The 24775-nt window shown below is 42.8% G+C and overlaps 2 protein-coding genes across 4 annotated transcripts; one reads left to right on the top strand and one right to left on the bottom strand.

The window, feature by feature from the left end:
• Positions 1-278: 278 nt before the first annotated feature.
• Positions 279-16953, bottom strand: KIN (Kin17 DNA and RNA binding protein). Its single transcript, XM_084268639.1, has 13 exons — positions 16814-16953; positions 14379-14473; positions 13452-13495; positions 13201-13323; positions 12066-12247; positions 10875-10923; positions 10498-10555; positions 7224-7347; positions 6692-6742; positions 5471-5539; positions 4214-4313; positions 2972-3072; positions 279-544 (listed from the first exon to the last, which is right to left on the bottom strand). Exons 1-13 carry the CDS (start codon positions 16925-16927, stop codon positions 482-484), a joined length of 1173 nt encoding a protein of 390 aa, XP_084124765.1. The 5' UTR covers positions 16928-16953; the 3' UTR covers positions 279-481.
• Positions 16954-17046: 93 nt separating this feature from the next.
• On the top strand, positions 17047-24353 carry ATP5F1C (ATP synthase F1 subunit gamma; the record flags this gene model as incomplete). Of its 3 annotated transcripts, XM_084266784.1 has the most annotated exons (10): positions 17047-17135; positions 17906-17940; positions 19065-19196; positions 19671-19875; positions 20308-20451; positions 20856-20920; positions 21505-21660; positions 22744-22840; positions 23684-23721; positions 24217-24353. In XM_084266784.1, the coding sequence occupies exons 1-9, from the start codon at positions 17092-17094 to the stop codon at positions 23688-23690; spliced, it is 885 nt and encodes a 294-aa protein (XP_084122910.1). In that variant the 5' UTR covers positions 17047-17091. The 3 variants fall into 3 exon arrangements, with proteins under 3 accessions (XP_084122910.1, XP_084122911.1, XP_084122912.1); XM_084266785.1 differs by lacking the exon at positions 23684-23721; XM_084266786.1 differs by lacking the exons at positions 23684-23721; positions 24217-24353 and having other exon boundaries at positions 22744-22844.
• Positions 24354-24775: the final 422 nt, after the last annotated feature.

A 24775-nucleotide genomic window follows, 5' to 3' on the forward strand; every position in this document is an offset into this window, starting at 1 on the left:
ACCTCCCTGCTATTCTCTTAATCCCTTCCCTTGTTCCTGCAGCCAGAACTCAATTTTGGCTGAGGACTGAGAAGTGTGTTGTTTCAACTGGGCTGGCTGCAACACACGCTGCCTGCCTCGAGCAGCTGTTTCTAAAGTCATTCACTCTCTTAGGGAACTCCTAACGTATTTCAGGGAGTAAAATACTCCAGCTTGTAGCTATCTGTCGTGTTTTGTAAGAGGAAATCGAACCAAATATTAGAACTTTGATACAGAATCAGATTAAGTATTTCCACTGATGAGCTTTCCACAAACATTTAATGTAACAAATCCACAGTGATCTTTAAAACAAATCCAGTTTGCTTGTGATTCATCTCTATATACATTATAAATACATACACACAATTAAAACCCTGACATGGTAGAGTCTTGTGTCTGCCTGGAAGATGCCAGAAAGATGTTCTGAGGAACCAAAAAGCTTCTCTGATCCACAATTAGCAGCTCAGGCGAGTTTGGAAATGTCTTCGTACTGGATATCCTCAACTCGTCGTCCTTTTAAAGGTCCCTGGAGAAGAACAGAGTAGGAGAAATAAGACTGAAATATAAACTTGTCTGTTGAATTCCCAGTAGGGAGCTTAAAGTAAGACAGCCAAGGGGGCTCTAAGAAATCTTGCCACATTTAGACATTTTTCAAGAACTTGAATGTGAAGAGCCTCAGAATTCACAGGTGTTCCTCAGCACTGCATGCAGTAAAAGCACAAGGACTATTTTTCTGTTGAAGTGCTCCATCCAAAAGCCACATGGAACTGCACGCTGGAGGCTGTACAGCAGAACACACTCAAAAAACTGCAGGTTTGGGATTTGCTCATGACATAGTTTGTTTTCTGCTTCATTACAAGTGGAGCAGAGAATACAACAAGGCCTCCACACTGTCCCAGAAACCTCTTCACTTTCAGGACACCTTTTGCATTAGTCCTTGCAATTCCTTGCAATTTTGGAGCAAACATAAGCAGCTGCTTTGAATTCATTCACTGTGAACTTTTAAATAGTAACATATTTCATTTTGAATATAAGTTACTATATATAAAAATCTTGGTCACCCTACAGCCAGTAAGAAAATCCTCACAGACTTCACTGGTTTCCAGTAGTAGCTTCACCCATTTTTAATTTACAGGGTTCATGTAGGAGAGGGAAATACTAATATCACAGGATCACAGAATCACAAGGTTGGAAAAGACCTTTAAGATCATCAAGTCCAACCGTTCCTGTCCTATGCTAAACCATATCCCTAAGTACCTCACCTACCCATCTGTTAAACACATCGAGGGAACGTGACTCAACCCCCTCCCTGGGAAGCCTGTTCCAGGCCCTGACAACTCTTTCAGTGAAGAATTTTTTCTTAATATCTAATCTGATCCTGCCCATATCCACAGGCATCAGAAAGAGAAAAATCACCACTGCGTTGTATGACCAACATTATTGTGATCCTGCTCCTTCTGTGGCTGGGACATAGAATCATAGAATGGTCTGGGTTGGAAAGGACCCCAAGGATCACGGAGTTCCAACCCCCCTGCCACAGGCAGGGACACCAACCTCCAGGCCTGGAGCTACACAAGGTTGACCAGGGCCCCATCCAACCTGGCCCTGAACACCTCCAGGGACGGGGCATCCACCACCTCTCTGGGCAGCCTGGTCCAGCACCTCACCACACTCTCTGTAAAGAACTTCCCCCTAATATCTAATCTAACCCTTCCTTCCTTTAGCTTTAATCCATTCCCCCTTGTCCTGCCATTATCTACCCTTTTTGATTCCCCTCCTGTTTCTCTGCTCCCTTCAGGGACTGGAAGGCTGCAGTGAGGTCGCCCCCCAGCCTTCTCTTCTCCAGGCTGAACAAGCCCAGCTCCCTCAGCCTCAGTCTCTTCTCAAGCAGAAGACTCTCCAGACTCTGATACAGGCTGAGTTTCTGCAGCCCTCCTCTGAAAGGGATCCTACCAGGGTCTCTCTCCTGAACACTGTGTTTAACAAATCTGTCTTTGAGCCAACAACCTCTCTGCTGTATCCATGAGTTTAAAGGTGGGATTTGCAGAGAACAAAGGAGTACCCACACAAACAGACATGATGACACAGCCGATTTTAGCCCAGAGAATGGTGATATATAAACACACCCAACCAACAGACCAACAACAACAAAAAACCCCTAACCAACCCTAACTGTTACTCATGATCAAGACAACAAATAAGCATATGAAGCCCCACGTTCATTTGAAAATGGCAGGAGAAAATTCACCTCCTTCATATTCACATTCTTTACCCTTCCAACAAAGGAGTACAACAGCCTCCACATTCAAAATAAACACACGGATTATTTTCCAAGTTTCTTTCAAGTTCAAACCTTGCCAAATTCCTGGGGATGTTTAGCCTGGAGAAGAGGAGCTTGAGGGGAGACCTTATTACCACTGACAACTACCTGAAAGGAGGCTGTAGAGAGGTGGGCCTCTTCAGCCAGGTGACAGGAGATGGGACAAGGGGAAATGGCCTCAAGCTGCACCAGGGCAGGGTCAGATCAGATGTTAGGAAAAAGTTCTTCACCGGAAGAATTGTCAGGGCTGGGAACAAGCTGCCCAGGGAGGGGGTTGAGTCACCATCCCTGGGTGTGTTTAACAGATGAGTATATGAGGTTCTTAGGGATATGGTTTAGCAGAGGACAGGAACGGTTGGACTTGATCTTAAAGGTCTTTTCCAACCTTGTAATTCTGTGATTTTGTGAAATTCAGCATCCTCGCATCTATTAAAGGGAAACAGCAGAGTACTGGGCTGCTACGGGGAGTCTGTGACTATTTTCCTACCGGTTTGGAACAGGTGGGGGGTGACCACACCATAAATCCCACCTCCAAAACAGGATTAACACCACCATCTCTCTTTGTGAAAGCTCTCCAGTGCTCAGATGAGAGCCAGTCTACACAAACTAGATCTCACAGTGTTTGATACTTACAGAGTCGATGATGATTGTCGCCGAAAACCTCTTTTCATTGATGGATTCCAAGATGCCTTCATTCCCCCTGTAACCACCATTTAATACCATCACTTTCTTGCCTGAAAGGACAAACAGGAAAGCAGTTACACAATGGGGCTCCCAATGTCTTCTGATGGAGCTGTGTTCAACTCCACTGACAGCTGGAGAGGAGGTTTCTCACAGCAGCTCCAGCAAGCAGCACCCAGTTGTGCCTTACAGCCTGCCCATTGCTAGGGTAGAGCAGAGCAAAGCAGAGTAAAACTAGACTATTTCAGTTGGAAAGGACCCACAAGGACCATCAAGTCCAACTGCCTGACCAGTTCTGGGCTGACCAAGAGTTAATGTATGTTGTTAAGGGCATTGCCCAAATGCCTCCTGAACACTGACAGGCCTGGGGCATCAACCCCCTCTCTAGGAAGCCAGTTCCAGTGTTTGAACACCCTCTCAGTAAAGAAATGTTTCCTAACATCCAGTCTGAAGATCACCTGGTGCAGCCTTGAGCCACTCCCACTCGTCCTGTCACTGGATGCCAGGGAGAAGACTTCAGCACCTCCCTCTCCACTTCCACTCCTCAAGAAGCTGCAGAGAGACATGAGGTGGCCCCTCAGCCTCCTTTTCTCCAAACTAGACAAGCCCAAGGTTCCTAGCTGCTCCTCAAAGAACATTCCTCCCAATCCCTTCAGCCTGTCTTCATAGGAGAGGTGCTCCAGCCCCCTAATTATCTTTATAGCCTCCTTTGGGCCTGTTCCAACAGCTCCACGTCTTTCATATACTGGGAACACCAGAGCTGGATGCAGTGAACCAAACAGAATGCAAGGTGAACTTTGCCAAGTGCCCACAACTTTTTGAGACATGACTTCAGAGGGAAGGTACAGGATGACCACGGGCTCTGTAGGACTCACAGACATCCTTCCCTGGCAGCTGAAGAGAGATGCTTTCAGCTCATAAAATGAACTGATTTCTAAAGTACTTCTGTCTTCTCAGAAAATAATCTACTTCTCATGAGAAGGGACTGAGGACTCAAAGCAGAAGCAATATAGTGATTCCCTAGAAAGCCACATGAGGGTATTTGGTAAATGATCAGAGTAGCCTACAAAATTTTGTCCCAAGAGCAGATGGCTCTTGTTATGGTGCTTTCAAGTGTATGGATTATAGTTTAAAAGAACTGAAATATAAATTTTGTGGTGACAGTAAGCTGAAAAACTAACAAAACATCTCTACCTGGTGCAGGTATTACAGTCTCCAGATGCGTCTGATCAAGCTTCAGTTTGTCCCCAGAATCAATCATCTTCACAACTGCTGTGTACTTGTCAATCACTTCCTGTTGTAAAAGGCAGATGCCAATCAGAAAATCTCTAAATTTACATTTCAAAATTAACAAACTCAGGACTGGAAGTCTGCATTTCTACATTTTACAAAAGCACCAAGGACTTGTGAGCTGTCCTAAAGGCATTCAGCTTTCACAGGCTGCTGACCAGCCCCGCTCTGACGTAAAGGCCAGATTAAAAGGGCTCCTCTTGAACTTCAGTGACCAGTCTAGTTGACCACTAAAATTAACTTCCTTGTCTGAAGGTTTTGTCAACCTTCAGGTCAGCTATCTTAGCTATGCTCTCAAAGATGGAGAGTACATTAGAGGCTTCCTTCCCCGCAGGAGGCTCAGCTGCCTGGAAGCCACAACTGGGATATTACCTCTCAATGAGGCAAAATGTCACTCATCTTTGTGCCCAGCATAAACCATGCTCCACCTCTCATATTCAGAGCTCAATGGAAGACAGCCACTGGGACTCAAAAACCCTCCCAGATGCCTACCAAAACCAGCTGTGATTCTGATCTCTGCTCTTGTCAACCATAGAGCCATAGAATGGCATGGGTTGAAAGGGACCCCAAGGATCACAGAGCTCCAGCCCCCCTGCCACAGGCAGGGCCACCAATCTCCATTTCAATCATTCAAAGCAGACCTGGGTGTTGGTTTTGGTACTTTTTCCAGATGCTTTTGAGCTCTGGACTACACAGTACAAGATCATTTCACGGGGAGTGGCTAGAAGAGAGCACTTCAGAAGAATACAGGGGGCTTGCAAAGCCTTGAAGATTTTGTGTGGAAATGGGATCTTGTTCAAAGGAAGCCTGCTGCTTAAATACCCGTGCAAAACAGACTAATTTGAGATTAAAATCCATTTCCACTGCTCTTGGTTATATCACATTGACAAAGCAACTGTTCTCCAACATGGATGTGTTAATAAGGACAAACCAGACAGGACAAAACAGTGCTTATGAAAGAATCACTGAGCAAATGGCATTAAAATGATTCAGAGCTCACTCTCTGCCCAGATTAATTCCCAGTACAGTTAAGGTGATGTTTCAGCCTTTAGCAGTGCTGACTTAAGGCCGAACAACTTGTACAATGAAAGAAAACTTCTGAAGTCATCTGATACCAAAAACACCCACCCAATGCCACACACTTCCATTTGCACACTTTACCTTAACCACTGCCTTCTTCTTGTGATACTTTTCTCCAAGCTTTTTGGTTACTATTTTTACAACGATTTCCTGGAAGATTTGAAAGAAGAAAAACACCAATAAAATGCCAAAAATATACAATTACACAATCTAAATTAATTGCACACAGGAAGCAATGAGAGTAAAGACTTGACATTGAGGAACTTGCATTTATCCTCAAGTTATTGCCTCAAAGTAGTACTTCTCAAGCTTTTTTGAGGATTTTTTATACAAGTACAGTTGCACCTGAATTCAGGCTATAAGATGACAGCCCACAAAGGATCAAAGGCAGAATCACAGAATCGTAGCGGTTGGAAGGGACCTCCAGAGCTCATTGGGTCCAACCCCCCTGCCAAAGCAGGGTCCCTAGGACACATCACACAAGTCAGTGTCCAGATGGGGCTGGAATATCTCCAGAGAAGGAGACTCCACACCCCCCTGGGCAGCCTGTCCCAGGGCTCTGTCACCCTCACTGTGTAAAAGTTCTTCCCCATGTTGGTGCGGAACTTCCTGTGCTCCAAATTGAGACCACTGCCCCTTGTCCTGTCCCCACAGACCACTGAAAAGGGGCTGGCCATTTCCCCCTGCATCCCATACTTAGAGATATTTATAAACATTAATGAGGTCCCCCCTTAGTCTTCTTTTCTCTAGGCTGAACAATCCCAGCTCACTCAGCCTTTCCTCATAGGGGAGATGCTCCAGGCCCTTAATCATCTTTGTAGCCCTGCTCTGGACTCTCTCCATGAGATCCCTGTCTTTTTTATCCCAGGGAGCCCAGAACTGGACACAATACTCTTGATCCAACATCTAGTCAATAAGTAAAAGCTGAGATGAGGTTTCTCAGCTCAAAGGCTGACGTTGGCTTCTACATTTCCGTGCATGTCAACTACTAGTGCAGAAAGAAGAGGTCAGTAAGTAACACCACGACTTAAACATGATCTGTGGAGTCTCACAGTACCAACTCCTTAATTAGAGAACACCACCCCATCCCAGATCAGCCATACAATCCTTCAGACTGCAGATCGTGCTCAACCAGAAGAGTAATTCCTCCCAGATACTGTAGTATTTCACATTTGGCAGCTTGGAAAATAAGAGTGAATTCAGTCTGGAACCTGCTTCTGGATCTTTACACAAATCAATAGCACCTTTAGAGATGTAGAATTGCCTGTATTTGGTAAAATAGTATTTTTTTAAGACACTTACAGGCTGCAACCAGTAGTCTCTTCGAGATGTTCTTTTCTTCTCTTCTTCAAGCTACAGAACAACAACAAATAAACACCATTTGCTTCCTCCTTTCACTGCAGTTTTCCCATGCCTTTGAAAAAGCTGAATCAACTCTCCAGACCCACATCAAGTAGGGAATAAAAAACAAAACCCCCAAACTAAATAAGGGTAAGTCAGTGTGTGCTTGCTGCACAAAAATCAAACTGATGAGATCCAGGGATCCAAGATAAAATGATGAAGATTTGTATTTGGTTTTGTCATGTGTTCCCAGATATTTTCTTCTCTTCCAAAATCTGTATTCCTTTACTTCCAACATCTCAGACATCTGGGGAATAGGCACAGATGAGCAGCAGAAACCAGTTTCAATGGGGAAGTGAAACCATTTTGCCTGATAAAAGTCTGAACTCTACATGAACTGAAGGTCTGAAGTCACTTCAAAGGGATGCCCTGGTAAAGTGGACACTGCCACAGGCACAGAGTTATAAAGGCACAGATCCTGCATGATTATTACCTCCATAATCTCATCCAGTGCAGATTTCTTCTTCTTCTCTTTGGACTGACCAGAGCTATGAGCTGATTCTTTTCTTTTAACTGTCCCTTCCACCACCTTCAGTGCATTTGGTCCAAGGACACTGCTGGAAGAGTAAGATGGTGTTTTCACAGCAGACCTTAAACAGCCTCCTCTATCAAAAGGCATCTGAAGAGCTGGTTGTGCAAAAAGGCCTGCTGGTCTATTTCATTTCAGTAGCACAAGTCACCTTCCAGACCCTGCATGCCTCCTTCTCTAGAACTGTTCTCCTTGAGGTATAAACTCCATGTCCACTGACGTGTGCTGCCAGCAGTCCAGCAGAATGCAAACAACCTAACGAGCAGTTCACCAGTGCAAAAGCAAAGAGTGGATCAGGGACTTGAGTTCAATGGAGAAGACAAAAGCAGATCTGCAAATAAGGTTTTGAAAATTCAAAAGGACAAACTTGTGGCTTTAGAGAAGCCATCTGGACAGAGCAACTCTCAAACATGGTAGACATCTAGCACTCCCTCCAGATGGATATAATTAACCCATCTGTCAGAGGGAGAAAATACATGGGGAACTGCAGAAAAGGGCTCCACACCCAGCAAATAAACACCACATTCAGAGTCATATTCAAAATAGGCAAACAGCCTATGAATTATGAAAGAAAAGAGCAATCAGCACAAAAAGTTACATCTCAGGGATCAGGGAACCTCTAGGTGAAGTGAGAACTGCCTAAAGGCAGCTTGAGTTAAGCTGTTTTTATAGGAGGTATTTGAATGCAGTAAAAAAAAATTGGTGTTGTCTCCTCCAGAATGGTGAAGGCTGTTGTGAGGGGGACACTAAGGTAAGATTAGTATGGCCTTACAACAAATCACATGTTCTGCCTGTGGTGAGGACGTTCAATATACTAGTGATGGGAAGATACAAAATGGGAATGAAGATACAGAAATGGCAGTAGAATCAAAACTGAGGGGAAAATAATTATACTTCAGTGGAAGACTGGATAATCTCCATAGCAGAGTTCTAGGGGGAAAGAAACACATTAAACCACAAATCAAATGGCAAGTACTTAAAAGAAAATTTCATCAAGAGTAACATACAATTAAAACATAATGACTGCAGTGCCCATATTTAAGAAGGTAAACCCATCTAGCTGTGAGGTCACTAGAGGATTCCTGGGTGTCAGTACTGAAACAAATCTTATTTAACATATTCATAAGGACCTTGGGACAAAGCCTGAGAGATCACCAACCCAGTTCAGGTGTGCCATTCAATGTGGAGGACACAAGAACTGAACACCAGAAGGGACTGGTTTATTTTGAGAACTGTTGCTTTAAAGAAAGACAAAATTCAACAGCACTTCATGGAAGTTTACATGCTTTGGCAAAGTTTACTCTGATTGCCTTCTATCTACTGGGAGCCATTTAAGAACAACAAAAGCAGAAAGGGGTCTGGCCATAAGCACAGATGACAGCTACCAGCATGGACCAGCCATGAAAGAGTCAAATGCAATCCTAGGAGGCATCAAGACAGGCAAGCATTTGTGCTTTATGTAAGCCATGGTGATGTTTCATTTGCAGCCTGCACAAATTTGATCAGCTCTCCTGTTCAAGATTAGCTGAAACTGGAACAAGGACAAGGAAGGGATATCCAGTGGATCAGGGGAATGAGGAGATGAGGCCAGTGTCGTGCAGCCCTGCTTGTGCAGCATGATGAAGGCAGAGAGGCTAAAACTGTTCTCTACAAATACACTGTCTGTGAAAGCAAACACCAGGGAGTAAACTATATTAAACACCCATACCAAAATGAGAACAACTGGTATAAACTGGCCATGACTACATTTACCTGGGAAATTACAGACAAGGTCCTAATAATCAGGGCAAACACATTTGGAAGGAACTTCCCTTGGGATTATAGGGCTGGGGAGACCTCAACTGTGTGCAACAGAAGCTGATAGTGCGCAGACAGGACTGTACACTGGTAACTTGCAGCACCACGCACAGGAGTCAGTGACCTTCACAACAGCTTCTGCTCATTCCTTAATTAGAAGTAATTCTAATCCTACTAGTAGGATCCCAGTCCTACTGCACTCTGCGCTGAGGAACTGGACCTCAGATTGAATTCAACCGATCCTCAGTAACAGCCAACAGCTACAGAGCACACCTTTAAGCTGCCACAGAGAAGCTGTTTCCATATACAACTCTGAAGCAATTCCTGTATCACCAAAAACACATGAACCACTGTCTGGTCACGTTACTGTGAAATGAGTATCCTAATTTCACTTCTATGCTACCATTATTGCAAAGCTCACAGACTAGTATCTCTCATACACTATAAAAAAGTTAAGACTATTTGATATATGATTTCACATTCAGCCAAATTTTAGCAAGCACCTTAAGTATTCCTCACTGAAACTACTCAAGTGAGCATGTGCATTAAGTTTCAGGTTCATCTTAAGCACAACTCAATGCTTAGGGAGAATTTACAAGTTTTCCTCAGAGCCTGAAATCTGTATTATTGCAAAGAACTACTTTACTGTCTCATTTTCTGCCTGGCATATCTCCCATCAGATAGCTTATCTAAGAACTGAGCTTGTGATGAGAGGAAAGCTTTCGTTTTACCTGCAATACCTTTAATTACAATATTGCTTCACACAAAAAGACATACTGCTCATCAAACAGTTGCACAGACTGCCATAAGTCAGTATTGTTTGCATTACTGATGCCTTTTGTCCTGCACTGCTCATGGTTATACGATGACAATTAAATTCATAAGCTTTAGAAAGACTTAGATCAGGTAGATTCACCTTCTTAAATAATGATCAGACAAAGTATTACCTCCAATTAGACAAGGCAATCAAACCTTTCAGGAATCAAAATTAACAAGTCACAAATACTCATCCAAAGAAAGTAGCTAGGAGTGGGTGGCATTCACTTCACATTCTTTGATTTGATTCCTTATCTGCCCTTTCATAACTGTATCTTCTTAGAGGAACCTATAACTGCCTGTTACTTCACAGGTATCTGTGACAAACCTTAGCGAATTCAAGAAGGCACCTCACAGCACTCATTTAAGATACACCCATTCATCCATTTTAAATACAAAGGGAACCATGAAGTCATCTAGTATCCCCTCATGTCATAATACAACAAGATGAAATATTAAGACTCCAAATATTTCAGGACAAGATCTATCTTCCTGCCCATACAAACAGCATTGTTATTTAAGCACTTTGCAACAGTAAAGGTTGCTCTTTAAGTTCTTTTCTCACCTTGTTTTAGAAGATGCTGCTATTGAAGTACTTGCTCCTTTGTTTAAATTAAATGTAACTAAAAAATAAAAAGACATTACTCTATTTCTATCTTTAAATATAACTTCATTGAAGGATGCTACAATTTCAAAAATCTGCAAATGGAAAATATCGATTTGAAAATATTGACTAATCTATGCTTTGGTTCAGCTTTTAAAATAAAATTACTTTAAACATTAGAAGAGAGTATACTCTCTATTTCTGTATTCCAATCCTATTAATAACTGATTTCAAAGCATTTTATGAAGCACCAAGTAGGCCTCAGTGCTCATCTTGTTTTAATCACAAAATCACCTTCTGTAGGTTCTAGAAAATTACAAGTATCAAAATCTGGTTACCTTTTTCTTCTTCGTTTTCTCTGTTCAGTTCAGTATAGACTGGCTCTTCCTGACAAAAAAAACCCAGAAACACATTTCAAGAGTCACCCAGAAAACTGAGCCAAGGTATCATTTTTCTTGGTGATCATCTCAGTTTTACAGACTACTGAGAGATTATTACAAGTAACAGAAATATTCAGCCTGGCTCGATTCATAAGAAGATTATAAATTGAAAACATTATCTCATTACAGGCCCCTGTGCAAAATTCTCTAATTAACAGTGCTGAGATGCTGTCTAAACTTGCTTGGTTCCAACATGAAAGGAAAGTGGCCTTATTATAGCAGTTCTCTCTATTTCAGCCAGCATGATTAGACTGGTTTCTGGTCAGACTGAAAACACAAAGAAATAAATTCTGGAATCTTTCCAAATTCTTAGCACCGAAGGCTCAGACCATTTAAATTTCAATTAGTTCTAAATTAAGAAAAAATGTAATTGTTTACAACAGCATTTAAATGTACCTATCAATACCCAGGATCAACTGAGAGGTTCCAGTCCTAGGCAACAATGTGTATGGAAGTCGGGGAATGAGGCCAAATCTACTTAAATTAAATTCATGAGCTTTTAACTTACATCAGGTAGATTCACTATTCACTGATCAGGTACAAAATAACTCCAAGTTTTCTTCCAGAGCAGGGTATAATCTTGGAAAACTGTACAGCAGATGATCCAGAAAACAAGTGAACCGATATGGTGATTCAAGTATTTAAGACAGTCTAACTCAAAGGTTGAGGTGGCCAGAATCACACAGCAGGCTCACAGGATCCACTTCTAGTAGGTTTCAAAATAAGATTAAATCTAAAATAAACTACAATCTCTGGGTTTTGTTTTTTGTTTTGGTTTGTTTTTTTAAAACTGTGATTCCATAGAGGATGCAACAAGTTGCCATTTCAAGAGAAACTAGCTAAGGCTGCTATCACAAGTATTTGGAAGACTATTCCTTACGACTTATAAAAAAAGACCACCAGTATTCCCACTGCTTCTCAGTCTGAAGTGGTGATGAGCAAGGAACCTGAAGTGTGAAGCTTACTCATCACCTTCTAACTGACTGCGAAGGAAATACCAGTGCACAGATCCTAGCAACACTGAATCCATCACTAATTTAACCAGGAGGTCTTTTGAGCTGAAGGTTCACACAGTACAATTTTCCTCACCAGTTCCTTCCCCTCCAAACCTCTTCTAACTTGTTGTTCAATGAATTTAGCAGTTTTTTCTTCATCATCAAGGTCCTGTTTCTTCTTCCTCTCTTGTTCTTGTTGCCTGCGAATAGTCTCTGGATCCCTATCGATATACTGAATATACCAGCCTTTTGGAGTCTCATCAACCTTGCAGAGACCTAAAAAGTCAATGCAAGATAAAGTAAGATTAATACTCAAAAGCAAGCAAGGGACAAAGAAAATATCAAGATCATTTTCATCATCTATGTTCACTGTAACAAGACAGATACTTTACCAGAGAAAACATACCCTTTACTAGCCTGGTAAAATTGACTTTGAATTCTCTTTAGTATCTGTTTCTGCCATTCAGCTAGCTGGTTCTACCCAGAAATAGGCCAGAGTACATAATAAAGTGGATAGTGTTCTACAATACTTTCCTTATCAAAGAAACTGTTTCCTTCCCACTGTTTTAACAAGGAACAAACCAGAAATCTAACATATATAAACAATACACACTAATAGCATCACACTAAAGGAAGCTTTACCACGCTGTATTATTGTTACTAACTCTTGCTAGAGTGACTTTTCAAACACTCTATGAGTCATGAATGTATCCTGTAAGATACAGGCAATCAGAGCCAAAGTAAACTTTCTGTTACACCATGACATTCGATCTCTTTCCCTCCCTGCTGAACACAAACCCACAGATCTCAAGCTTTAACCCTTTCAAGTAGGCCAGCAATGAAAATGACTGCATGTTTGTCACCTTAAACACGGAAGGATTCTGCAGTTATAAGAAACGTTCTGTCACAGTTCTTAATTTTTAAATAGCAACTGTTGGGATTTGATTTTGAGTTTAGCAATACATCCAGTAAATGTAGACCAGCAAATGAAGCCAGGAAAGGATCATGACTGATGCATTTATCTCAGCCTTCTGACATTTTTCATAAGCAAAGTCCTAATGGTTAGCACAGAAATATGTTTGGACATCTGTTAATATATATATACAGGAGGGGAGGGGTAGAAAGAAAAAGGAAACAGGACAACTAACATAAATGTTTACTGATCACTTATCAGCAATGCAATTACTCAATAATTTTAAAACTTCTTAAGCCTAAGCAACTGCATTTACCTTCTCTCCCCAGCCATTTAGTAAAATCAGTCAGTGTCTCCCACTGTGTGGCATTCATGTGGATGTGTTCTCGATGGCTGATGTATTCGTTGTACACGATATTGTTGTGGACTCTCTTTGTTCCTGAAATACAACATTGTTAAATATAAATACGGGACCCAGGAGAAAGCAATCAAAAATTCTTGCATTGAACTAATGAAAGACATTAAAAGCAACCCAGGAATCAAGCAAACAAATAGTAAAATATTTACCAAATCGCCTCCTGAGCAATTCTAGGAAATCATTTCGGAACTCCCTCAAGGAATAAAAAAGAAAGTATTTTAGTAAAATTTTAATGATTATAAAGCAACTTTCTGTTGTCATTAACAATGAAATATCTGCAGCATTAAAATGAGTATTCTTTTGAATCAAGCATAATGTAATTCAGACTCTCATTTCCCTTTTTCATTAGCATTAAATGCAGCACGTATGCACAAAGGAACACAACATGGTACATGCACATGCAACTTAAATCTTCAGAAGTGTAATTCCTTTTCAACAGGACAAAATGGAAAGAGCAAAATCCAAACACTTCCCACTAATTGCTGGTATTTCATTACCAGGTTATCTTCCCAGGTTGACTGACACAAAACACAGAGCAGGACAAAGGGCAGCAGTGGTGAACGGAGTAGATTGATCACTCATCTCACTGCTCATTCAAGGGCTTTGAGTCTAAAGCCTCTCTTCAGACTCGGGCTGAAGACAGCTCCAGTCAACCCAGCTGTCATGCAGGTCAGCTGCACAAAGGACTGGGGGAAGCAGTGGGAAGTCAGTCGCACCCATCACTTGTTATCTCTCTGTAATGGTTTCTTTTAGCTCTTTGTAACTCTGCATGTGTGGCAGTCACTTCACTGAGGCCGAATCTTGTCATAGTCTGTAACGCAGAGCAACTTAAAACGGGACTTGGACATGGGATAAAACTGACTAATTTGATTAAACACCACAGCTCCCTGAAACCTCTTCCACATATTCAGCAGTGACACCACCTATATTTTCTAATTGCCATTAAAAAAACAGGCCTGACACTAAAATGTATAAATAAAGTGTCTTTGATGGTACACGATCGGGCCTTAGAGATGGCAGCTGCACAGATGTGACACAGGAATGAAGACCTGGGTAAGAATATACAGCAAACTTACTCAGAAAAGTAATCCATGAATTGTTGAGGATTTTCAGAAGCCAGCAGCAATTGCCTCTGGTGGGACTCTGACATGCAATGACATTTAAAGCCATTCTATAAAATAAAAATAAATACTTTGTCTGTCTTTGTCTCAATTTGCAGCACTCACACAGCTGAAGAGTACTAAAAATAACATTTTTAAGTGAAATTTCTTGTAGGCTCCACAGAAAACACCTTAACTCAGACACTGCCTGCACAGGGTAGTTCTTCCTCTTCTACCAGGCAAGCTAGAAACAAAACTCTTCCCGAGGCCAAGAACCTCAAAACAAACTGAAAGGAGTTATGAGACAGGACATTCCAACAGTCATCTTCATCCCCTGTTGGAATGGGATAGATGCAGCACCACCCAGATCCATCCAGGACCCACTGGGGTGCCTGTGAGAGAGCACTGGAAATATTTGCTGGCTCCCTACCTGACCAACATCGATGATAAACGCATGCAAAGTGGGGACAAGGTTCTGGGAGCGCTCAAGCTGTGGACTCTGACATAGGGCTGAAGTCATCAGAGGTCCCCAAAAAGCACCCAGTCACAGGACACGTGACCACATCCTTTTTTTGCCTCATACAATGGTCTTTCATCACAACATGATTAAATCCACAGCAAATTTCATTCCACGGGAGCCCTGTCCCTCCCCTTACAAAAAGATCTGGTTGTAACGCAGTGAAGCTGAGAAGAGAACAGGATTTGAGCTTCTTGGGTGAGAGGGAGAGAAGGGCAGAAACAGCTGAAGAACAAGACAATTAAACACCTGCAGAATGCTTTATTAAGGCACATTAAAGAGGCTATCCATGGAGAATTGAAAACTGAAAGCTCAGTTGGCCCAAGTGGAGGTATATTTGCTGCACAACTCTGGTAGAAACCAGGAAGAAGGCGGCACACATTCCACAGGCATCAGGGTCCAAGTGCACAGACAAGTGAATAGATGAAGGAGAAGCTTCAGTGAAAAAGCATCTGTTCATAAAAGGAGAAGGGAAGAAACAGAGCCAGAATCAGGAGGAATGAGTCTTCAGTACATGATGGAGCTGTTGAAGCGAGTCCAGAAGAGGGTCACAAAGATAATCAGAGAGCTGGAGCACTTCTCCTATGGAGACAGGCTGGACAGAGTTGACATTATTCAGCATGAAGAAGACTCTAGGGAGACTTTATTGCAGCCTTCCAAAACTTAAAGGGGACTGATAAGAATGACTGGGGCAAGCTTTCTAGCAGGGTCTGTATCGACAAGATTAGGGGTAATGTTTTTAAACTAAAAGAGGGTAGAATCAGACTAGATATAAGAAAAAAGATTTTTACAATGAGGGTGGTGAGGCACTCCAGCAGGTTGCCCAAAGAGTTGGTAGATGCTCCATCCCTGGAAACATTCAAGGTCAGGTTGGACAGGGCTCTGAGCAACCTGATCTAGATGTCCCTACTCATGGCAGGGGGGTTGGAGCCAGATGATCTTTCAGGGTCCCTTCCAACCCAAACCATCCTATGATTCTATGAAAAGAGACTTCACAGTGCTCCAGATGCATATCCCCTTGGACTTATGACCGGAACAACCTTCTTCCCATGGGAAATCATGGCCATCCTCATCTCCCTTCCACAGCAGATGGGAGCCACCAAGCCCTCTTAAGGTGTGTGAGGGAGTCACCCCTCACATGGGTTTGGGGCCACCCAGTACTCCCCCTCATCCTGGCTTGATCATTCACTCTACAGAGAACTCAACATCCAGATGGATCAAGACCAACATGCTTTCTCCAAAGTGGATGAGGACTTCTCCCATGGGGGATCCCAAAGGGACTGCACCACCACTAGCAACTGTGAATCCTTCAGGTGCCATCAATCTGCCCCAAAGTGATCATGCTCTACATGAGATGGAACCCAAAGGAGAATAAGGACCTTCTCCAATGCCCCCCTAGAGTTTGGATTCCTTGTGCTCCTAACAAGTGAGGCCAGTACACTCCCTAGAATGGTAGCACCTCACAGATGGGGTCAGAGCCCCACAGGAAGACTGGCAACGTTTACAAGGGCAATCTGGGCCAGCCTGTACCTCCTACAAAAGAGCTCCACACGGTTACGCGGTCACATACTCCCTAAGACAACTGCAGTCCTCCACAAAAGATTGGGGAGCACAACGTGGGGTATGGGAGCCACTCTGCATCCTCCTCAGTGGCACTGGCAGCCCGTACGAGGGGGATTGGAGCCTGCAGAAGAGGATTAAGGACCCCAGGCGCGGGGATCTGACGCCTCTGTGCACACCCAAGGGAACCGCTCCCCTCAAAGGGGCTGAGTCTCCCTCCCCGAGCTCGCAGCACTCCGCGGCCCCTCGCCAAGGACCGCCCTCCCTCCCCTGAGGGACCGAGGCCTGTCGCACTGCCCGGCCGCAGGCCCGGCCGCTACCGGGGCGAGCTTACCTCATCGCGGCACTGCTTCTGGCACATCTGACAGTACCAGCGCAGCTTCTGCAGCCCCTTGGACTTGATGCGGTTGGCGATAGCCTTGGGGCTGAGGAAATCCGACTTCCCCATGGCAGCGGCAGCGACGACGCCGATTCCTTTCCTCCCTCTCCCTGTGCCCGGCGGAAGTGGCCTCCCGCGCCCCGGAGGCGCTTCCCGCCTCCGCCGGGCCCGGCTGCGCGCATGCGCGCTGCGGGCGCGCTGACCTTCAGCGGGGCTGTGGTGGAGGCGCCGCCATGTTCGCCCGGGGGGCTGCTGTCGCGCTTTACCAGCCGCAATGGTAACGGGCCGGGGTGCGGGTCGGCAAGGGGTCTAGTGGGAACATGGGGGCGACACGTCCCGGTGGTGCGGGCGGGCGGCGGGGCAGCTTCACGGGGTGACCGGGAGGCTGGGGCCGACCTCAGGGGGCTGTGGGGGCGACGCTCCCCTCAGCCCGGTGGCCCTCAGGGGGTGTTGGAGCTTCGGGAGGGCAAGCCCCTGAGGCGCTGTGGGCTCCGGTGTGGCTGGAGAAGCGGTGACCGTGAGGCTGAGGGCAAGCGGCCTTTCAGGGGCACGGCGGTGACCTGCCGCGGGCGGAGGCTCCGTTCTCTCAGCCGTGGCTGTGGGTGAGGGGGAGACGAGAGCTGGTAGGGAAAGGGGCCGCGGGGCGAACGGGTGAGGTGGGGGGGACTAGCAAGGGCGGCTTTGTAGGTGACGGTCGGTGCAAGGAGACTCTGCTCTTGTCAGAAATGGTGTCGCCTCCTCAGCTTCGTTTTCATCGTTTTTAAAAGAACACTTACGGCTTTTGGAAATTGTTCCCAACCGGTGCCGTTTGCCTGGCCCTCGTTTGCATTATGCCGCTCTGGATAAAGCATTGAGTAATGTAGGAGATGAGGGAAAGGATGGAAGGCACACATGCAAAGCATGTTAGAGTGGCTTGTCCCTGCCACAGATGTGTTTTAAGAAACAATTCTTAGATCTTCATCCTTCTGAAAGTGACCTGCCATTGACAGGTCCTGGTTTGCTGGTGAACTAGTGAGTTATCCTGATTTCTTCTGTATTTGTTTTCAGGGGCCAAGTCAGGAATATGGCAACTCTGAAAGACAGTAAGTACTGGTTTTGTTTGCTTTTGAGAGAAGAAGCGTTGCAGGAAAACCATATGTTAAAATACAGTTATGTATTCTATAAATAAAATGTAGGGATATATATGTAGGGTGTGTATATATATAGGGGGTGTGTGTAAAAAAGGATATATATTTAGGGGTATGTATATATAGGGCTGTTTGTGTATGTGTATATATAGATAGGGGAATATATGTTAAAAAAACAGAGGTTAGCCTCTGTTGGACAAATTGGTTGTGAGTGACTCACCATAACATTGATACCTGAGTGTCCAGCACTTCTTATATTAAACACATGTCCTTCAGAAAAAGTATTCTTGAGGATGGTTTTAGCAGTAATTTAGTTGTCATTTCAACAAGCCGCTGCAGTTTTACTTGAAGATACTTTAAAAATAATTTTATCATATGTACTAAAGCAGAATTTTTGCTCTCCTTTAAGATTTAATTTATTGTCTATCATGTTTGTTTCCCTGTGCACATATCCAACACTGGGGGCAAAAAGCGTGACTAAATGGTTTCTCTTTGAAAATGCATGTTTAAACCATTCCCCCTCAGTTCTTATACAGGGATATCATCTTGGAATTGCACTTGTCTGTAGGACACCTGTTTTGTTTTCTTTTGGCATCAGTATTTTTATGAATCTCATTTTGCTACAGTCAAACAGAGGAGGAAGTTTATTCTGTATTTTCATACTACAGAGGGGGGTAACGGGGTGGTGATGTTTGTTTTTTCTCCTTCTAATCTTTTCTCAGATGGCTGTATACCCCAAATGATACATTTGTGAAACAGGTAGAAGAAGAAGGGAGGAAGGGAAAAGTAAATCAGTTTTATATTGGGCTAACTATTAAATAAATATTGTATTTGGAGGTAAAAGCATATCTATTGTAAAGATACATTTGGATTAGCCAGATTACTACTCTTACTACTTTCTTACTGCAAATATTAAGGTATTTTGTGAGGTTTATTTGTACATTGTTTGTTTATTTTTTTTTTCTTCTTTGAGGAACTTGCCAAGATATTTTTGGATAGCTGTTGCTAGCATTTTAATACTTGGTTTTACTGTCATTATGCCCAGTACAGCCCATGACCTTCAACTGTTAACTTTGTAGTTACCAGGCGTTTGAAGTCCATCAAGAACATTCAGAAAATTACAAAGTCCATGAAGATGGTTTCTGCAGCAAAATATGCAAGAGCTGAGAGGGAGCTGAAGCCTGCTAGGATCTATGGAACAGGAGCGCTGGGTGAGAGAAGATTCTTGCACTGTGTATGTGGGAACAGAGGAGGAAGGCTATTGTGGTTCTGATAAAATGCCCAGAGTTTTTTAATCTCATTGTAGTTGGTTTTTAACTTTGTGTGGTCATAAAAGCATCATAACGCTGAATTTCTGACCTGCTTCTGTCTGTCAGTGGAGTTGTGTCCCTGACTACTGCCAAACCTCCCCATGAACTTGGGGGCTGCACATACTCCTAAGGCAGTGGGCTTGCACAGTGAACTGTAACAAAGTAACGATGCTGATTGTGTGATAGCTGATGCAGAAATGTGGCTGGTTCTGGGCTGTTCCTCAGTCACCTCTGATTTATTGTGACAGAGATAATATTAATCTGGCTGAGTTTTGGAACCCCTTTAGAGATTGTTTTAGTTATTAATTCCAAGGTATTTTGATAGTACCCATTTGCTTCCTGGCACTCTTGAATAACGTGTCTACCTTTTTATAGCTCTCTATGAGAAAGCAGAAATCAAGGCCCCTGAGGACAAGAAGAAGCACCTCCTTATTGGCGTGTCCTCCGATCGAGGTCTGTGTGGTGCTATCCACACATCTATTGCTAAAACCCTGAAGAACGAGATTACCAACCTCTCAAATGCAGGGAAAGAAGTTATGGTGGTTGGAGTAGGTGACAAGATCAGAGGCCTACTTCAGAGGTAAAAAGGAGAAGGGTTTGGTTTGGTGGTTGGTTGTTTTCTGTGGTAGAAATTTCAGGACTGCCCAGAAAGTTGTCTGGCATACATAGGCAACTCTATGTAATGAAACTGTGCTAAATTAAAGTACCTTAAAAAAAAATTGCAAATACTATAACATGGGGTTTGATCACCTGGACGTTCATGAAACTGCTGCACAGTATTATTATATAATATTTTGAAGTAAAAGTCTGAAGGCTAGTTACAGCAGCACTGCTACAAGCATGTGTTTATCACAAAGCTATCATAATAACACAGCTGAAATAAGGCAGAATTCCTCTCTAGACCCTAACTCAATAAAATGCTTAGTTCTGAACACCAGTAAATAAGTCTTGATGCCACATAGCTGTTCATTAGAGCCACCTGCTTGTTCTAACAGATTTGATGTTACTGCAGGACACATGGCAATTACTTCCTGCTGACTTTCAAAGAAGTGGGACGGAGACCTCCAAGCTTTGGAGATGCTTCAGTCATTGCCTCAGAGTTGTTAAACTCTGGGTATGAATTTGATGAAGGCTCTGTCATTTACAATCGATTCAGGTAAGATTAAACTGAAACTGCACTGGAAACATACTGGGTAAAAGGCTTCAAACAGCTCTTTGGCCTGATGAAGTACTGTGAAAACTGCCTGTGACTTGTCACATTTACTTTATTTCTTGAGGAGGGAGTGCATTTTGTGGTGTGTCAAGAGCCATTGGGTGGGTTGATAGGGTTTTTTAATAAGTGTGGTTGGAATTCACTTTTTACTTGTATGGTGAGTACTGTCATATTAACAGTCAGCACGTCAATATATCCATGTGGTATCTGAGGTATCTTAGTAACTCTGGATTGTGCAGAACTTTGTGGAATTGGAAGGCTAAAAGTTGTCTGTTCCAGTCTGATGTGGAGCACTTGATTTAAGGTCTTAGTTGAACTGAGGAGCCTGTTATGCTGTTTCTGTATAGGTCTGTCATCTCCTACAAGACTGATGAAAAACCGATCTTCTCCCTTGAAACAGTTGCTGGTTCTGGTAAGTAGTGAACTAGAAACCAGCAGTTACCTGAAGTGATAAATCACTGTGGATTGTGGTTTGAAAATACCAAATTACTGTGCATGTATCATAAGTTTAACAGATTGTTTTATCTTGGTTGTCCAAGGCTGATCTGTCAAGGTGCTGTGGGGCAAGGAGGTTAAAAAGAACAGTTGTACTAATTTTGATTTGAACTTCTCAAGTAAGAATCATTCATAGACCAAACTCTGCCAGTTCCAGTGTTTTCAGCACCAAACAGCCTGGGCACAGAGTAACTGCATTAGTTCCTCAGTAAAAATACCCCAGTTTCTGCAGCATTGTATGGAAATAGTATACCAGTAATGTATTTGCCCTTGGTCAGAACCTGTTTTTCCTAGTATTAAGTTGAATTTAAACATGTAAAGTATTCAGTCTCTCTGCTGTTTAGTATTTTGTTATGAAAGTGCACATTGTATGTAGAGAAGATCCCTCTGCATTTCCTTGACAATCAGGCTACCCTAGTAGTCTTCCACATGGCATGATACTGTTTTAATAGAAGTCCTTTATCTTGCATGTCTTGAAGTGCATTCATTTGTGTTTTACAGAAAGCCTGAGTATCTACGATGACATTGATGCTGATGTCCTGAGAAACTACCAGGAATTTACTCTAGCAAACATTCTGTACTACTCCCTGAAAGAATCCACCACCAGTGAGCAGAGTGCTAGGATGACTGCTATGGACAATGCTAGCAAAAATGCTTGTAAGTCTACTCCATGGGTTTTCCAGAGTCTCAGTGGTTCAGCATGAAAGTATTGACCTTCCTTTGTGTAATTGCTGAAATTAGAAGAAATGAACTGGTTTCTCTCTTAATTCCATTTTAAGCCTTTTTTTTTTTTTCTGAAGCCAGTTCAACCAGGAGTTATTTCTGAACATATGAACCTTATTTAGTTACCCCTGGAAAGCAGGGTTCTGTCAAGTATCTGAGAAACAGCAGTAAGTAACTGGAAGTGAAATAACAGATACTTTGATAAGAATACGAAATACTAAACTAATCTTGTAATGGCCTAATATTCTTTGTGCTCTTCTCATGTGGCCAGTCTGAGGATTTCCAAACTTTTTATAAACCTATACCAATGTATTGCACCAATTTAAAGGTGGGTTAAATACTTGACCACTTGTCATTCATCAAGTTGAGAGCATACAATCTGGCCATCTAACATCCCTTGTCAAGTGGTCAGAATGAACGCAATGCAGAGTGAGAAGTTTGTGTTAGTGGGAAACTGAGTAGCATTTAACCTGGCACAGTGATAAGGCTTGAGTTGTGAGAAGGTCGTGATGCATAAAGGATACTGGTGACTGAGTAAAGCTCATGGCAGTGTGCACTTGGGCTACCTGGAACTGTAGGTGTGACTCTCTGCTCTCTGTCTCATCTTGAAAGAGGTGATACTTTCTGCATTTTAAAGAAAAATTAAGGAAAACCCCAAAAAATCAGTCTCCCTTCGCCAGAACAACAATAACTTGAGGGCAATACCAATGTAGATAATGGACAGTGAAATATACCTTAGAAACAAACAATGCATGCTTGTGTTACATAGTAACACACCATGGTATTTACTAGTCTGTCCACTGTTTAATTCGATGCCTCAAGACAAATTACCAAGTTTCTAGGTTGTCTATTAGTCTTATCTGTAGGGGAAAAATTATAAAAAGCACTGTAAAGCCTCTTGAATGCTTGCATGGATTTACAGCACTGTTTGGTACCCTGTTCATGCAGCTTCTTGTAATCCCTATTTGAATAGCTATTATGTGCTTAAATTCCAACCTTTTTTTTTTTTTTTCCTAGCTGAGATGATTGACAAACTGACGTTGACGTTCAACCGCACCCGTCAAGCCGTCATTACCAAGGAGCTTATTGAGATCATCTCTGGTGCTGCTGCTCTGTGAGTACCTGTATGAGTATGAAATGGGAGCTGTTGCAGAGTCATGTAATGCCTGTATGTCTTGCTTTGGTCAGGTTAGTGGGGAAGGTTAAGGGCACAGAGCCCCTGAAACCAAAGGGAAGCCATGGCATGGCTCCTGAGTTTTTCAGCTTACGCAGTTCTACTAACAAGTGTGAACTTTGACAATCTTTTTTTGGCCAGATGATCTGTTTTACCAGCTTTTTTACACTTTTTTAAAAGCCTCAACATGCATCATGGCCTGAAGAGGCAGTGGGTTTTTTCCTTTCTTTGTTTCCCCCCTTCTCCCTTCTGCCTCAGCCTTTCCTACTTAGTTTGCTCAGCCAGGCCAGTAGTGCTGGATAGGGGGAACAACTCCAGTGACTGAAATGCTTTTGGGTAAAGCAGCCTGTGATGGTGGTCAGAAGCTGAGAGTTTGGATTGGAGGGGTCAGAATGAGGAGGAAATTCCCAGCATCTTTTGATGCCTAATGTGTGTTTTACTTTTAAGTTCAGTGATTTGCTTACTCCCCTGAGAGAGAAGTTCCGTGAAGGTGTGTGCTGCAGGTTACAAATATGTGGACACCTAGACCACAATTTGTAGCTGCATGTAGCTAATGTGTATTACATCTAACTGCTAAAAATTGGTGCTATGCTCAGATGTGTTCATATCCTGTGCGTGTTTACAAAATACCTGGAATAATCCATACTGTATAGCAGATATGTGCTGTATTGTGCTCCTCACAATACATTTGCAGTCATAAATACGTGCATAGTTTTGCCTGAATTTGCATGATTTGCTTCTTAACCTGCTTGTTCTGTTTTTTTCTCATAATACCATAACCAGGGATTAATCGGAAAAAGCGGTTCAGCCAAATCCAAGAGGTAAAGTTATAAAATAGAAACTAGATTGTAAATTAACATAGGAAACCTTGAGGTCATTAGAGGAGATTGGAATTCAGTGTTGTTGGACAAACTTCTCTTCCCCCAGAGCAGGGAAACTGCTTGTTGGCAGTTTGTCTGAACAAAAAGGTCTTAAGTGTCAGTAATTTTAAGGAAAATACACCCTTGATAGGATATGTTCAGATTTTACAGTTTTCTAGGTTATTGGATTAATTTGTAATTGATGTTTTAACTTTTTCATAGTGACCTTACACAGTCACTTAAAAATGTCTGTCTGTAAAGCATTGTACCTGAAGAGGTTTCTGTAGCAAAAGGAACATCTTCTAAATTCAAAAGTTAAAGGAAAAATGGACTTGACAAAGAGTTGGGGAGAGGGGGGTAAGGAATATTAATGAGCTGAAGTATGCAAATTGGAGGAGGCAAAAGTTTTAAGTAAATAAATAAATTGGTTTTAATTTGCTTCAACTTTCCTTACAGGTGAAGAAGAGCTCTCCCGGGCATGTGGTTTAACTTGCCTGTGTCTGTGTTAACAAGACTGATCTGTCGTTTTGTGAAGAGGTCGTAAAGCCCCAGAAATCTGTGAATTCTTACAATAAACCACCTACATGAAAAAATTGGTCTTGGTTGTCTGTCCATGGAGCAAATGCTCCTGGTGTCTAAGTATCTGTGTTTGCCATGGTTACTCTTTCAGATGTTATTTTTATAAAGCTGTGCTCTGTGTTTTTGTAAATGTACCTGGTGTGCAGAGTGTACCAGCGTGTGTGTGTTTGTGGAGTGGAAGGGGCCAGCCTGTCTTCTCCTTGTGTGTAGAAGTGTTGGTTTGTTGTGTACATTGCACGCTGTGCTGGAGGAGGAGACTGTGGAATAACTTAGCCCCACCATGTACTTGAAGCACTGGTCTGTGCTTCATTTGAATACCATATTACTACTGTTTCTGGGTGGTTGGATTCAAAAATGAGCCAATCTGATTACCTGAGTCATTTCAGTGTTTATTTTTACCATGGTCGCTGTGCACGTGTCTGTGTATCTGCATGCC

Source organism: Gallinula chloropus, assembly GCF_964237585.1.
Source record: "Gallinula chloropus genome assembly, chromosome: 1".
NCBI lineage: Eukaryota > Metazoa > Chordata > Aves > Gruiformes > Rallidae > Gallinula > Gallinula chloropus.

Coding starts and splice junctions, on each gene's coding strand:
- KIN (XM_084268639.1), bottom strand. CDS start 16,927: ATGGGGAAGTCGGATTTCCTCAGCCCCAAGGCTATCGCCAACCGCATC. Junction 14,474..16,813: donor AGAAGCAGTGCCGCGATGAG/GTAAGCTCGCCC, acceptor TTTATTTTATAG/AATGGCTTTAAATGTCATTG. Junction 12,248..13,200: donor TAAATGGCTGGGGAGAGAAG/GTAAATGCAGTT, acceptor TTGACTTTTTAG/GTCTCTGCAAGGTTGATGAG.